General features: G+C 41.1%; 2 protein-coding genes and 1 long non-coding RNA gene across 7 annotated transcripts in view; 2 read left to right on the top strand and 1 right to left on the bottom strand.

Moving 5' to 3' along the window:
• The first annotated feature begins 460 nt into the window (after nucleotides 1-460).
• On the top strand, nucleotides 461-5,152 carry crebzf (CREB/ATF bZIP transcription factor). The gene is made up of 5 exons (XM_016680526.1): nucleotides 461-533; nucleotides 1,503-2,067; nucleotides 2,168-2,328; nucleotides 2,514-2,589; nucleotides 2,972-5,152. Exons 1-3 carry the CDS (start codon nucleotides 476-478, stop codon nucleotides 2,214-2,216), a joined length of 672 nt encoding a protein of 223 aa, XP_016536012.1. The 5' UTR covers nucleotides 461-475; the 3' UTR covers nucleotides 2,217-2,328; nucleotides 2,514-2,589; nucleotides 2,972-5,152.
• Nucleotides 5,153-7,604: 2,452 nt separating this feature from the next.
• The window catches only part of atp2b3b (ATPase plasma membrane Ca2+ transporting 3b), a 63,933-nt gene continuing 55,228 nt past the window's right edge, over nucleotides 7,605-16,309 (bottom strand). For 2 of the 5 annotated variants that reach the window (XM_007569769.2, XM_016680523.1), the window contains exon 25: nucleotides 7,605-12,172. In XM_007569769.2, coding sequence (XP_007569831.1) covers nucleotides 11,687-12,172 — 486 coding nt within the window. In that variant the 3' untranslated portion in view covers nucleotides 7,605-11,686. The remainder of the gene's footprint in view (nucleotides 12,173-16,309) is intronic. The other 3 variants (XM_007569768.2, XM_016680524.1, XM_016680525.1) reach the window with 3 other exon arrangements.
• LOC107838370 (uncharacterized) overlaps nucleotides 12,158-16,309 on the top strand; it is a 4,435-nt gene continuing 283 nt past the window's right edge. The window contains exons 1-2 of the long non-coding RNA XR_001664425.1: nucleotides 12,158-12,337; nucleotides 15,484-16,309. The exon at nucleotides 15,484-16,309 is cut by the window's right edge and continues 283 nt beyond it. This is a non-coding gene — a long non-coding RNA (uncharacterized LOC107838370). The remainder of the gene's footprint in view (nucleotides 12,338-15,483) is intronic.

The following is a 16,309-nucleotide window of genomic DNA, read 5'->3' as shown; positions in this document are numbered from 1 at the left end:
TATTTTATGTCTGCCTAAAATTAGGCAGACATAAAATAAATTCAAGTCAGAAGAAATGCTTCTCTCAATTTAGTTTCAACTGAGTATATTTATACAGCACCAATTCACAACAAATATATCAATGCACTTTACCAAAAAGGAATTTAAGTAAAAATAAGAATTAGTCACTACAGCATCCTACAGGCTGATTACAAAAACATCCTGTAGGATGCTGTTTTTTGTAATCATAATGTTGAGAAAACTGTACAAGGTGTCCATGTGTAGGAAATATGAAAATAAAAGAATATTATTCTTATGGAATATGACTTATATGACTTATGGGAACCGATTTTTTAAGATATGTTATTTCAATAAAATAACACTGAATTCAAAGGAAAGTTTAAGAATATTTGCCTCATTAAGAGTCTTGTAGAAATGTGTAGTAGAAGTGTAATGAACATTTCACCCAGAAGATGGCGATAATGCAACAAATTGAATGCAAACTTCCGTGAAGAAGAAGAAGAAGAAGAAGAAGTTGCTTTGGACGGTCAAAGGTACCTCGCTCTTCACAAGTTTTAGCTGTGTTCAATTTGAAGAAATAATATATATCTATAACGCTTTTGGCCGCCGACACACTTTTACTACTTGACTTTTCCACAGTTTTTGTGTTTTTGAGTCGGGCTGGTAAGTATTTGTGCGAAGAAAATGCTGCGTCACATTAGCTCAGTTTGTTGGCCTGTGGCTAAACACAAAGGCTAACTCAGGCACAGTCAGGGAATTTCTTGTTCATAACAGGCTTTCATTACACAGAGTTACCACATTTTTGGTACTCTTAACTCGTCGTATAGTGACTTTAGCATACCCAAACTAATGCTATTGCACCGTTTTTTATCATTAGCTGTATGCTAATCAAAAGCGCGGGGAAGCTAGCACGGCCTATATTAAGCTATAGAGGCTCTAGCTTACCTTATCGACAATTAGGTTAAGACTAAGCACAGAATGTGTTCATTATTTATTTTTGCTTTAAAAAAAAACCTCCTTCAGAAGACAATTCACGAACAAAATGTGACTTTGTGGCATGTTAGGGAAAGCTAACGGAGTTCACAACGTTAGTACAACGTTTTGGACATGCGTCACTTGTGTCACGTGACGATGTGATAGCGCGGACTAAAAGAGGGTTAGCTTTCACTACTTACATAAACCTATCCAGAGTACCTCATGCAGTTTACTGTCAACATGTTTATCAAAAGCAATATTTTATTACGGTGATTTTAAAAACCTTATTTTGCATCATATGTAAAATAATTACTAATATTTCAGTAGCAGTACGTAACTGAAAGGCAAAAAAAATATTAAGTTTTTTATGTAGGGAACTAAGGGATTTCTAGTGAAATATTTATATTGTTTTATTGAAAGACTTGTAGAGATTAAATAATTTACTAATTGAAAATTGTTTGTAATTCATATCTACTTTATCTGCGTTTATTTGTAAGATTTAACAATGAAGTTTTATGTTTCCACAGGTGCGGCGTTAAAAGAACCTCTTTATTCAATGTCTTTGCGATCTCATTGGCAGAACACGATGATCACAAGGAGAAGAAGCCGTGCCATGGAGATGCCATCAGTAGACGTTGAGGAGGTGGAAGTAGTGGAAAACGATAAAGATCTTCCCAGCCCTTCTGATGCGCTTGCTGCCGATGACATCGATCATCCAGGAATTGAGCTAGATGACCTGTTTGAAGATTTAAAGTGGACTCTAGAAAAAGATTCTTCCTCTCTACTTTTTGGCGTCGATCTTGCCAATCTAGAAGCATGCAGCGACATAAACCAAGACTCGGGGTTTGACGCTTCATCCCGCTCATCTCCAGACAGAACGTCTTCCGGCTCCAGGATGAAAAACAGACAAAACCAGTCGAACCACGTCATCAACAAAAACGCCATTGCTGCCAGATTGAACCGTCTCAAGAAGAAGGAGCACGTCAACAGCCTGGAGAAGCAGGTTGGCGTTCTGTCAACGGAGAACGCCGTGCTCAAACAAGAGAACTGTCAGTTGACTAAACGGGTGGAAGAATTGGAGGATGAAACCAGGTATCTGAGGGCTGTGCTGGCCAATGAGAGCATGTTAGCCCAGCTCTTGTCCAGACTGAGCGGTGTGAATGGGATGAAATTATCTTCCTCGCTTTTCCAGGGGCCACGCTCTAACGAGCACGATTATGCGTTGCCCAGGAAGCGGGTGAAGGTGGAGGAGAAGGAGACGTCTGGCGGCGTGTGCCTGCATGTAGACAAGAACCACGTGTCAGTCGAATTCTGCCCAAAGTGTGCAGAGAGCGCGAGCACGTCGCTCAAAATGTAGGGTCAAGTACTTCTGTTTTCTCATATTGAGACTAAACCGTATGCGACTCTGTACTGAACTTTATCAGGATGGATGAACACTGAGTTAATTAGAGCTGCCTAAGAACTGCAGAATGTGCATGTGATTTATGCTATTTGTTCTGGTGGGATGAGTACACGTTACTGCTAAACCTTGTTGACAGTTTCTTCTAGGTAATGGTTGCTCCGCCATGGGGGATGAGTGGCTTTCTGAACTCCCTCTTCCTGCTTGACGCCATGGTAAGGAATAGACAGAAACTTCTCTCTGTCTTCAGCATTCAGCAGCAACATCAGTACTTTTTTTTTATTTTAATATATCAAATGTTCCCAATTAATGGATGCTGAGCACTTTGCTCAGTTTTGTTTTGTTGTAAGAAATAATTTGTTTAAGTGTTAGGCTTCAGTTTTCTTAGTGCTTGTTTGATAAGATAATGGTAAGGGTCCACAAAGAGTGATCAAAAATCTGTCAAACTGTAAAGTAATTGATCTTAAAAGGAAAAGAGAAAACAGAAAACACATTCTCCCTATCAGCTGAAACAACAAAAAAAAACTCTTTGTGGACCAATACCTGTTCACCGAAGAATACATGTATTTAGCGCCACCTTTTTTCTTTATACTAAAGTTCTGCTGATGGGAGGTGACGAAGCTGGACACGCAGCTGCAACGTGGCCTGGTATTTTTTTAAAGGGAGTATCGGTAACAAATGGTATATGTAATCTAATTTTTACCCACATTCTGCATCACCTGTAGCTCTTGGTTGTATCAGCAAAGCTCCTACAGCACTCGGAGCAATTTGTATATTGATTGTATATTGAAATGTACATTAAAAAAAAAGAACTGATCACAGTTAATTTTTAAATCACAACTAATAAACTGTAAATGTTTAATTTTGAATATATTTTCTTTTCACGTAAATGCTCTGAGAAATGTTGGACAAATAAATCCCATTCTCTGTGTGTAAAATACTAAATATCTGCTGAGTCTTGTTGTGTACTGTTGATATTAATGCATCTCTTTTTTCTTTCTAAACAGCAAGCTCTGCCGATAAAGGTCTTAACTTTCCCTGAACATTGGGTCAAGTCTGGTAACGGTTGTCAGAACAGATGACAGTCCCCCTTGGATGGAATTATAGAGCATAGAAAGATTCATTTCATTTATCTGCCCAACTACAGTGCATCCAGAAGGTTTTCACAGCACTTCACTTTCTCCACATTTTATATTCCAGCCTTATTAAAACAATCTTTCCTCAAAATTTTACACACAAATACCCCATGTGAGCAGCAATGTGAGAAAAAGTTTGAGATTTTTGCTAAACGATGGAGGCGGAGTTCATCGGACCTTCAGAGCAGCAGGAGTGTTTCTGGATCCTTCTTTATATTTCTGCCTCAAGACCATCCTGTCTCTGAGGTCTACAGATGATTCCTTTGATTTCATGTTTGCAGTGTCAACTGTAGGACCATCTATAGACAGGTGTGTGCCTTTCCACATCAAGTCCAATCATCTGAATTTACCACAGGTGCACTCCTAAGTTGTAGAAACATTTTATGGATGATCAGTAAAATCTCAAAAGTTTTTTTCCATGTCATAATTTGGTGTCTGTCTGTAGAATTTTGAGGGAAGATTAAAGGTAGGGTATAATGTAAAATACTTTTTTTTCAAGCTTTCCATCATGTTATGTTATTCCCTCATCAAAGACATTCCTGGAGTGTTGCTTTGAATTTGTCATACATGTTTGAGAAATTGTAAAATCTCCCCCAACATTTGGGTGTCCAGATTACGAGTCTGGAACAAGACTTGTAATCATTTTACAGTCTCACTACTGAAGGCAAACCATTTCAGCTTGCTGAGGAAAAAAAAGCATGATTTTGCTTCACTTGGCTCAGTCAGTTAACTTATTGTGGAAATAATGGAATAAGTAAACAAGGTGCTACATATTTCCATAAAGCTTCACCTGTCAGAGCACAGCTCAGCTGCAGTTCCTCCACTTGGCTCCTTCTGACCAGCAGCTGTTAGCCAACACCTGGTGGACCTGCCTTTCTGAGCTCTCATGAACTACTTAGGCCAACACTTTTAGGAGCGGTTCTAAATGGCAGCATGGAGGAACAGTTTTGTGATGATGTGCTGAAGGCAGAGTGCTGGAAAGAAGAGGATCTTCTTAAACGAGCTAATTTTAAGGTTTCAAATGTCTTTTGTTTCACATAGACAGCATTTTTTATAACAAGTTGTAGTTATCAGTGCTGTTTTGTAGCACAGTGTGCTTGGAAAAGACATACCACCCTGGCAATGTGGAAAAAGTGAAGAACTTAAAATACTTCTGAATGTACTGTATTTTAGCTCATTTTAGCTGTAGGTGCTTTTGTATTCATATTTCCTGGGAGAGTGGAACAGAAAAGTAATCTGTACTGCCACCTACTGGTATATTGGTTACCCTTCAGACGTTCCCTGTTTTGTCTTTAAAGAATTCAGTCGGCCGTAGTTGGTTTGACAAATCCTCTGGTCCAGTGTTTCCCAACCCTGGTCCTCAAGGCACCATGCCCTGCATGTTTTAGGTATCTTCCTGCTTCAACACACATGATTTCAATTGATGGCTGATTAACAAGCTTTTTCTGAACTGCAATCATTTAAATGGGTTGTGATAAAGCAGAGAAACATCTAAAACATGCAGGGCAGTGTGCCTTGAGGACCAGGGTTGGGAAACTCTGGTCTATGCTCCCACATCAGTGGCTGTTAAGGCAAATAAATGAGTATATTGAACATTATTGTACTTTACCTTATGGAGGCATAAAACATTGCAGGAATAAATAAAAGAAAGCAATAAAAAGTTGTAATACAGACTAAAATTACAAATGATCCACTTTTTATTAATCAAGATCAACTAATAAACAGGTGGGGTTTTAGCCTTGATTTAGGGAACTCAGTGTTTCAGCATCTTTGCAGTTTTCTGGAACATTGTTCTAGATTAGAGCATAAAAACTGAATGGTGCTTCTCAATGTTTGGTTCCGATTCTGGGGGTAAAGACTGATCAGTTCACTTCCAATATGGGTGAGGATATTTATATCAGGGTTTGGTGGAATTTAGCAAGTATTAAACTTCAGATGCTTTCATTTAGTCAGGCCAATATTTAACCTCATTATTCCAGGCACACTGGAGCAAGACTCAATAATTTTACATTTTCACTAATGAAGGAAAACCATTTCAGCTTACTGAGAAGAAAACATGATTTTGCTTCACTTGGCAACATCAGTCAGCCTAATAAAAAAAGGCTTTTATTTGGTACTGAATAATGTACTGCCCCCTATTGGTGTTTGGTGTTGCTTGTTCAGTAACTCAGACACTTGAAGTATTGACAATTTGTATGGTCTGGCCATATTGTGAAACTGATTGAAGTCTTGTTTTTACACAGTGTGGATACTGAATCTTAGCTCAGCATAATGAAGGTTGCCAGATGCAACTACATCTGCCAGATGTGAAGATGTAGTTGCAGGTGGACCTGGTCAGAATACACAACTCTGCTCCTCTGGATCTGAGGATTAAATAAGGCTTCTTTTCCATACTGGCTATAACTTTGTCAAATTTGATAGTTTCTCAATGAGAAAAGAGAACACATGAATAATTTTCCATTAACTCCTTCCAATGAAAAAAATTCTACATTTACATATTCCTATTGTTTTAACATCAGATTTGGACATATCCCACTCATGTTTTAAATAATCATATTTTAATGTGTTTGATAACTTGAGTAAATTCAAAATATAATGATCAAATTTGATTTATTAATGGGAAAAATGTTTTCCAAACTAACCTGGTCCTGTTTAAAATTATAACAGCAATTGGCCACATTTTTGATTCGATTTTAGTGCTTGACCTCTTGAATCAGGGATTTACACAGATAACTCATCTGACAACATGAAGGTGGTTAAAAATATACAAAAGCAACACACTAAAGAAATTATGCTCTGAATAAGGTTATAAACCTATTTCTAAAACTATCCACGGATGAAGAAAACATGGAACAGTAGTGAACCTTTACTGGAGTGGCTGGCCTACCTGAGCGCACAAACGATTAACGCTAAACCAATCACTGCAGGTCTCATTTGTCTCGGTTTAAAGTCAGTGTTCATGACTCATCATTAAGAAAGAGACTGAGCAAATATCTATGGAAACATTCAAAGCTGAGGCCACTGCTGACCAAACGGAATGACAAGGAACGTCTCACTTACAGAAAACATCCCAACACTTTGGGCAAGTCTTCCATGGATTCATGAAGATTGTTACATCAAGACTAAAACTTTAAAACATTCAGAAAAGAATACCATAACAACAGTCAAACATGAGATCTTCAGGAACTTGTTTTCATTGTTTGTTTGTTTTTTCTGGTCTTTCTTCCTGAAGTTGAATATCTGGCCATCAGTCTGTGACCTTAATCTTAGCAGCTTGATGCTCTAAAGCTGTGTTTCTCAGCCCTGCTCCTCACTGCTGCATGTTTTAGGTGTTTCCCTTCTGCCACACACCTGAATTGTATCTCTGGGTGATTAACAGGCGACTGCAGTACTTGATGGTCATGCAATCATTTGAATCAGCTGTTCTGGAATAGAGGCACATCTAAAACATGCAGAGCAGGGGGGCAGTGAGGACCATGTTTGAGAAACACTGATCTAAATCAAACCAGCGAGTCCACCTAGAAAAGGCTCAGAAAAAGGCTAATTGAAGGTTTTGCAAATGTCTAGTTAAAGTTGGGACACAAATCTTGCAAAAATCTTCTAAATTAGATGAACTGAAACAAGCATGCAAAGAAAAGACACCAAAAATTTCTCCACAAAGATGTAAAAGACACCCTGTTGTTTACCACAAACACTTGATGGGGTTTTTTGCTGCGAAGTGTGGCAAAAGCCGTTAGTTCAGGAGCAAAACGTTTTCCTCAATGAATGACATGACATAATTTTGAATATACTCAAAAAATCATTTGAAAGTGCTTTTTGTATTTACTCAGATTATCTTTGTCAGATTATTAACATTTGTTTGAATTTAAGAAACATGTATGTGTGACATGGAAGTAAAAACAGAATATATCTTTAAGGAAGCAGTTTGTTTCTCACAGTGCTGCATCTTCCCAGGGTAACAAAACATCTGAATCTTTACAGCAGGCGACCAAAAGCAAAAATATAAAAAAATATTATTCAGGTTTTTTTTTGTTTTTTTGTTCTGGGGAAGGAAGGAGCCACTGTGTTACCTGAACAAACAACACAAGACCAGACAGAGTTTGTCAAAGTTATTATTGTAGAATACTTTGATGGATTTTTTTTTTCTTTCATACAGACAAAAGGTGTTGGACTTATTTCCCATTAAATTCTCTTAGATTTCAATACAGATTTAGTCTACAGTATACAGGTGTGTTCTTTCTCATATATAGATATTTATTCGCTTAAATAACAGGCAGGTAACTCTTTAATATATTCAATAGTCTTTAGATTTTTTTTGTTTTGCTTTTGCTCTTGTTTTTTTTTTGTTTTTTTTTGCAACTTTTTTTGCTCTTTAAATGTCATTTCAGCACAGTTAAGGCTGTGTTTTCTGTCTGCCGAACGGCACTGCCGTTGTGCAAGAAGTGGGAGGGTGTGGAGGGGGGACCGTTCCACACAGAATATTTACAGCAGTATGTATAATGAATAATGTAAAACCTTAACTCTGACCCCCGCGTACCCTGGCAGTAAACACTGGTGGCAGATCTAAGAGAGCAGCCTAAACAATGCGAGGACGCAGTGCACTTCTGCAGACTCTAGCTCTGCATGGCGCCTCCTGTTCCTCTGCACGGACCCCCCCGCCCCCAACCCTCCCAAGTTTTTGTCAGATCCCTCAGGTCGTAATGAGGTACATTTCTGTCTCCAGTTCTTATTTACAGAGTCGGTGTCTTAAAAGACCTGAAGTTCCTCTGCTCACCTCAGGGAGCTGTTCAGTGGACAGAAAACACAGCCCTCAGAATATGCTCAGGAGAATGTGCAACTGTCTTTTTCCATCAGTGGGAGCACCGGTGGAGAAAAATTAATAATAATAATAATAATAATATAATACAAGCACTTCCATGTTGTTGTTCCTCTCTTTACGTAAAGCAATAGGATTTTAAAGAAAGAAACTTAAAAAAAAAAAAAGTGTAACAGGAACATGGTACCTGTAAAATCAAAGATGCACATGTGCACATTTGGGCGATCTGTACAGTTGTGGTGCAGTCGTACACTTCATAATTCCAATAAATATACTCTTTTTTTTTTCTTCTTCTTCTTCTTCACATTGTGGTTTTCGCCTTCTGTGAAACTGTCTCACAACATCATGTAACGTGGCTGGATGGACGCGTGGATCCGACTGCCGAACGGAGAAGCCCGGAGCTGCACAGTCAAATTACACACACACCCCCTCTGCACATTCTCCCCCCGTTCAATCGGCGCGCTGCACGTTTCCTACAAAAAGCACTGATGTCTCTGTGCTCAGAGGTGCTGGAACAGATTAAACTCCAAATGGGATGTAAGGATGTGTGTGTGTTTTTGTGTGTGTTTTTGCGTGAGAGGTAAAGAGGAAGAAAGCAGATGTGGAGAGATAATAGCACACAGAAGTGACAAGTAGCCTAAATGATTTACCAACACATAGAGTGACATTAATGATACCAAATGCATGCTTCAAAACAGACTGACCAATACAGAGTCGCCCGCCCGCTGCTCCGGCGGGTCGGGCGATGATGATGAGGATGAGCATTCAAGAAGACAAAGAGTTCTTTACAGGTAAGGGTGTTTCCCAGAGAGCTCTGCGAACATCCTGGAAACACAACAGGCAGGACAGACGTGTGACTCGCTGTGTCTGAGTGTGCTGACATGGCAGTCTGTTGCATATTGTCTGCCTTGCTCTGGTGGAGGGATCAGTTCAGGAGGGGGGAGGATTGGGAGGTGGAGTCAACGGAAGCGGGAAGTAAAGGGAGGAACGTTAGGGAATGATTGCATTGTTTAGCCAAGTCCCGCTCCGAGGCAACATGAACTAAGCTTTGTACTCACACCATGTGCTGCATGGTGTGAGTGGGGGGCAAGGGGGAGGTGAAGCGGGGTTACCTCAACATCTGGCATGGAATGCTGTTTGGAATGTTTAATGGGAATGTTAATTGGTGACGGTGCCACAGGCTCTGCACCGGTACCTTGCGTAGGTGTCTGTCTGATGATTGGCTGTCCAGTTTGTTGAGCCCTTTTACACTGGACAGCTTTGACAGAGATGTGTCACAAAGGGAATATCTGGGGAAATATTTTTTTGCTTTTATGCAAGAAGTTGGATAAAAGCATAGAGTTGGAAGTCATTTCATTTAAGAGAGACAAAGTGAACCTGGCAACACTTTCAGATGTTGTCTGGACACCAGCATCAGCTTAAAGAGTAAAGTGTGTGAAGAATGTGCTGGGCTTCTTAGTATACTCCGTAATGTCTGTAGACATTATGGAGGATAGGACCCTGTAGACACAGAGATGAGCTCTGCATATTTATGTAAGATTTAAAAAAAAATAAAGTGTATCTATGCCAATGGTGCAAAAAGTGGGTGTGCACTATAGAGGCATAAGGGTGCTACGTCAGAAGGGGCGCCAATATAAAGGCAGAAAAGTTATTCCTAGAGGAGAAAGCACTGGGGTGCAATTTGAATTGTATTGTTGTCTGATGACAGGGAACTAAAGATGGAGAGGCAGAAAAGAAAGCTCTCTGCAGCATAAAACTGAAAAGAGAGAAAGGGATGATGAAAGCTTTTCAAAGTGGTTGACAGACAGCAGGTAGGTTATTTCAGACTTCAAAAAGAGAAAGTACCTCTGCCCCTCGTCCACACAACAGGCTGCAGAGCCACAGTAAGTGATGGAGATTCAACTAAAACCGCCTCTGTGTGGACAGGGTCTAAATATGACATTTCTTTTCAAGAGTTTACAACTTAACAGAACTTAACATTCTGACACACAAGCTCTCACTGGTTGGATCTGATTGAACCCAGTGAACTTTGAGCCTGAAGATAAAACTGGTAACTGACTTTAGATTTGGGCCCAACGTGCTCCGGAAGCTGAGGGAGAACTTTTACTTCCCTCCAGTGGAAAACAACTGGATCGGAGATCCAACAGATCAAATTAAACAACGTGTCAGAGCGGGAGCGAAGTAGGTACAAGTGAGTCTTAAAGGGACGTCGCCTGTGCATCGTGCATGTTTAATGACGTTTTAAAGGGTTAATGCTTCACTAGCGATCAGCTTTTTCCTCAAAAAGGAAAAAAGCCCTCTTACATATTTCCATCGCAAAAGTAGCGAGAGGGACGACACGAAATGAGCAAAGGAGGAACAGCAAGAGAGAAGATCATGGGACAAAACAGAAATATGTGGACATGGGAGGAGATCCCGTGGGATTTATGAGTCATGGAGAAATCCCAATCATGATGGAGAGCAGGTCATGTGACGAACATGAACAGTTCAGTGTTGGGGTGGGGGTTGTGGGGTGGCCCCAACCTGCTTCCCAAACATTGAAATTACATGTTCACACACTGTATACATATGTGATACCCCCACCTAGTTCTGCATCCGGTCAGTTTACTGATAGATTTAAATAAATAGCTTTTGTCTTTGCAATTTCTGTTCTTGTCAGGTTTTTTTCATAAGTAGAGAAAAGACGACACACGTACACAGACTGAAAAATGGAGGGGCGAGCGAAATCTGTTAAGTAAGGAAACAAATGAACACCAGCATGGGGGGGCAGGGGATAAATGCAGGCGAGATGGAAGTGACTGAGGTCTAGGTAAAGCTTCAACAAAGCGCTTCACATATATCGCAAGCAGAGCAGTGACCTTAGAGTGGCTGTATCCAGAGAGGAGTGGGTGGGTAAGTAGGTGGCAACGACACTAAGAATGAACATTGTTAGAATCAGAGTGAGTCAGCCCCGAAGTCACATGACCGGTTGTGTAGAAGCTTTTATGTTTTGTTTTTTTTGTGGGTGTCCCACCTGCCCTCCCAACCCCAATGCCCCGGCAACACAACCACCTTCCCTCCCCATCCGAACCGTTGCCCAGGACGACATGGTGAGTGTGACGAGGCTGGGTGGGGCCCAGTGGGATTGAGGTGGAAATTCAAACTGAGAGCCAGAGAGAGGAAAAGGGAGGAAAAGTTGTTCTCAGAGAGCCGCAAGCAGAAGTCTCCAGCCGTTCCCCGCCCCCCGCCCCTCCTCTTTTCTGTGAGCTTGTTTTGAGGGAGACTGGATGAAAATGTCACTGTGTTCTCAGCCCTCTCTCATGCTCAACCCTTTCGTCCCTCCCCTCATCTTGGTGGGGTTTGGGATTCCCTTTCTCCCAGTTATAAGGACGTCTCCACGCAGAAGAGATGTGCTGGGTGGGGGGCGGGGGCCTTCACGGGCCTGGGCCTGCCGTGATGGCTGTGGTGATGTTTGTGATGGTGGCTCTGGTTGTCGGGGGAAACTTTGAAGTTGTTCTTGTTGCTGACCGTAGAGCTGCTGCTGCTGCTGCTGCTGCTGTTGTTGTTGTTGTTGCGGTTGCACGGGGTCACTGGAAGGCTGTACTGACGATAGGGCCGGGTTGGCCTGGTGCGGGCTGGGGGCTGGGCCGGGGGGGGCGGCGGCTTGCGGAGGGCCGGGTGCAGGTGCTGGTATCTGCTGAGCTCTGATTCGTCGTCCACGTCAGTGTCGTCGATCAGCGGGATGTTGTGGATGAGGTCGTTGATGAGGAACTCTGGGTGGGCCATGAAGTTGTGGATGGAGTTGCGGGATTCTGGTTTCTCCCGGCCCTCGTACAGCGAGCTACGGAATGCTTTCACCACTCGCATCTGCCGAGGTGAAGGAAGATGAAGGAGAGACCACAAGAGAAGAAAAAAGAAGGACAAAGTCAGAGATAAGAAGTGGAGGAAGGAGGCAGGGGAAGACCCAGAAACAGACTTGTATCCTCCAGAGGACAGAAAGTGACAGACTGACAGATGGAAACTCAGGACCAGGTGGATAAAGTTTAGCATTGTTCTGAATAGTCTTTCTTATTTCTTCTGATTTTAAAATAGCCTCACAAGAATTTCTGGAACAGACTGAATATCTTTTAGGAATTTGCCTTATTTTAATGAGTCCATGTCATTGAAGTGCTGTAGTCATATTTACATATAGCATGTTTGAGTCAATATTCAATTTAAAATGTTGGCACCTTAGAAGAAGAAGGAAGAGGCCATTGTTTCTAGCTTTATTCAACATTAAATATGGAGATAGAAATGCTTTTCCCCAGCTGGATTCATCTATGAAAGCAGTTAATCCGGACAGACTATTAAATGCATATTTACAATAACTATATTTTAAAGTCAACTCATCAACAGATGTGCCCCAGTCGTAGTGTGCTTCATTAGTCGTACTAATAAACTTATAGAAAATGAACTGTCTCCAAAATAATCATATGGTAAATAAAAGGAAGTTGCATTTTAACATTCTTTATTTCATATAACTAGGTTTTCGACACTTTCACTAAATATTCCATTAAGTTATGCATCAACCATATTTTTTATTTACCAGAATAGATTCTTCTTTTCATCTGTAAGCATCAACAAGTTACATTTTCTTTATTGCACCTTATTATAAGTTCTGACCTCACAGTGAACAACAAGCTGGCTTTTTCTCCACTTATGTCCTTATATTCCAAAAGCAACATTACAATTATTGCAAACAAGTAGCTGGTGCACAGAAGAATGGAGCTGAGCATCTTATAGCTAGTGCTAATGAAAAAAAAAAGTTTAGAAGGAAAATGTTGCTAGTTTTCTTGTTTGTTTGTTTGTTTGTTTCTTTCTTTCTTTCTTTCTTTTACTACTTATTTCTAATGTTAATGTATCAACGCAGTCTGAAGCTAATGCTGGGGCTTTAGGGTTGGGGTTATGTAAACCTCTCTCTCATTACGGCTGATATATTAATACTAAGCTAAATAAAAGTCAGGTAAAATTATGTTTCCATTTTGAAGTGTTTAAATTCACAATACACATTTTTATTTTATTTTATTTTATTTTCCAGTATTTCTCAGTTACATTTAATTTATTTCCAGGGTGTTTCCTTTTGTTTTCAGTCTGTATGATGTAGCTTACTCCCAATAATTTTCAATCGAGGTTTGTAACTTTATAAACATTCCAGAAAACATGTGTGCTGATAAATAGACGTTTTTGTGTATCCATTCTCTCTTTATGGGAATAGTCTTATGATTGGAAACATATGTCTTAAGAAACACGCAGAAGCTAAACTTGAATTGCAGTGTGAGGTTTTCAGTGTCCATTTAAAGCCACTGCAGTGTGAATAAGTGGAAATAAAACCATCATGATTCTCTTTACATAAATAAACTTCATGGGTTTATTAATTGCAGAAGTGGACATGTCTCAAAACGTGGATGTTAATAACTTTGACCTTGACAGCAGAGATATGTTGCTCAACGCCAGCACAACATCCACCTGATCGTGTGTCCCAAAAGTGCCAAAAACAAAATGAATAAATAAACAAATGTATTTTAAAATTAGTTGGATGATGATAGGTTTGTCAGTTCTCACACATCAATCAGACATGAAAAGACAAAACGACTCAGTTGCCACTACCACAAAAACCACAGAAGCATCATACGCCCATGAATAATGTGTGTGAGTGTGTGTGCGTGTGTGTGTGTGTGTTGGGGTGGTAATACAGTCACACCACTGCATCAGATGCATGCACAAAGAGATGGTTGTTAGGCACAAATGGAGAAAAGCAGGATGGTCAGTGCGTTAGTTTCATGTAGAGTAAAAACAAAAAACAAAAACAAAGCTAGCAAGAACCTATGGCAATTAATACACACACACACACACACACACACGCACATACATGGAGAGAACACAGAAAAAAGCATGCAGCAGAAGTGAGTAACCAGAAGCTGAAGACGTCTCCGGATTGTAAAGCTCGGTGGCTGATGTCTGCATGCATCACACAGTTGTCTGTCATTTAGGCTGTTTGTTAAAGAGAGTTGGTTCAAACACACACAACACATGGAGAGCCAAACAGTGAGTCAGTCAGTTAGGCAGTCAGCATCCTTCCTTGCCCGCACGCATGCACATGTGCAAACTGTTGTGCAGCCATGCAAGCGTCGAGAGCAGAGTGACTTAAATGACGATGATGATGCTGGTGATAAGGTTGCTGCAGGATAATAAAAAAAATTCAAATATACTGCAAAACAGAAGAGTGACCATCACAGACAATCAGTGGGTTAGAAGAGTGTGTGATTCGCTAGATCACTAGAAACAGAAGGTGACTGGTTCAAAGGCCAGAGTGCAGCTCGGGCGTCAGCCCCGTCACATACAGAGAGGCAGCCAGGTCATGCTGAATCAGAGCCGTGTCACGAATGCTCTCTTCCACTCTCCTACACACACACACACACACACACACACACACACACACACACACACACATGCGCGCGCGCGCACACACACCAGAGCGAGTTTCATGAGTATACTTTAAAGTACGTTATGCAGTTTATGGTGGCTGCGTGCAGGAACATGTTCCTTTGCCATGGCAGTTGGTCCATGCAACCATCCCTCAAACCCAAACAGAGGAGAAGAAGCAGCATGAGCTCAAAAGAAATCAAGACAGGTCAGTGCAGATATACAGACAGACAGGCAGAGGCAGGCAGAACCCTACATAGAGACAGTTTGGCCAAATGAGCTCGAAATAATGAAGCTTTACGTTGACCGCAACACTGACTGGAGTCCAAACGGTCAGACAGCTCAATGGAGATCAGTGCTGCAGTTGACGTCTCTATATATGACTCTGGCTCATGTGTACAGACAGACAGACAGACAGACGGTCAAGCAGTAGGTTCAGTGCTTATCTGTTTTTCCAAAGAGCCTTTCAGACAGTAGAGAAACACCTCATGCAGACTGACGAGGGTTCCGAATGTTACTGCCTCACTTCTTCAGCGCTCGCGTGTTTTCATTTTGCCTTCATGAAAAGAGTAAACGTTCGAGTATATGACGCCCACAATGTGACCGGAGAGGTCAGAAGGTCAGGGCACTGCTGGGTTACGTATTTTTCTCACACATCTGTTTCTTTTCTCTCTCTCTCTTTCTCTCTCTCTCTCTCTCCCTGTTGGCTCTTTCAGCAGCGCTTGATGGAAAAACAACGATGGTCAAAGATCGAGGAGGAAACAGGCTCTGCGACATGGGAGGCTGCAAAACAACTGCAACACAAACACAGGGAGAAGCTTTGAGGTAGATGACGGGTTGATGGAACAAGTTCCCCCACAGCGTCGCCTCGCTTCAGGATGCAACGACTGAGCCGCCATCCACTGAAACACCCCCACTGACTCTCCTCATCCTCCCCCCAGCTGAAGGCGGACACCAGTTCAGATCTGGACATCAAACTCATTCACCGTCTTTCCTGTCCAAAAACAATGTACATCCTGCAGTCTGAAATGATCAGTTCCAAAGATTCAAAAAGATCGCCACAAAGCTCTAACAGAATGAAACGATTGACCTTGTACGTGTACCTGCATTAAACATCAACATCTTCCTCAAACGTCACCGACCTCTTCCTCTACCGACTGACATCAACAGAACCACAAAGACCACAAAGCTAGGGATTTTATAATCACATGTTTTCTTGTTAAAAATTAATGTGTATGAAATATAATTTAACAGAAATCAAATGTGAATAGTTTTTTTGAGTTTCCTGTTCTCTGGTCTTGCTGGTTTTTCCCTTATGTTTATCTTGATTACTGTTGGTTTGGCTTCTGACCTGCTTTGCACCTGGATCCTGCTGGCTGATGACTTCCTCTACGGCACATAATGTCATTTGCTGCCATCAGCGGATCTCCTTACAGATTAGCTGACGCTTCTTGTCAGATGCTCATGATTTCCCTGCTGCATGTCTATTACTGTACTTTACCTTTTCATTTCATCCATCCATCCATCCATCCATCCATCCAT

This window comes from Poecilia formosa, unplaced genomic scaffold (assembly GCF_000485575.1).
Source record: "Poecilia formosa unplaced genomic scaffold, Poecilia_formosa-5.1.2 Scaffold245, whole genome shotgun sequence".
Lineage (NCBI taxonomy): Eukaryota > Metazoa > Chordata > Actinopteri > Cyprinodontiformes > Poeciliidae > Poecilia > Poecilia formosa.
The sequence above is the reverse complement of the archived record's forward strand: the minus strand, read 5'-3'. Positions and strand labels throughout refer to the sequence as shown.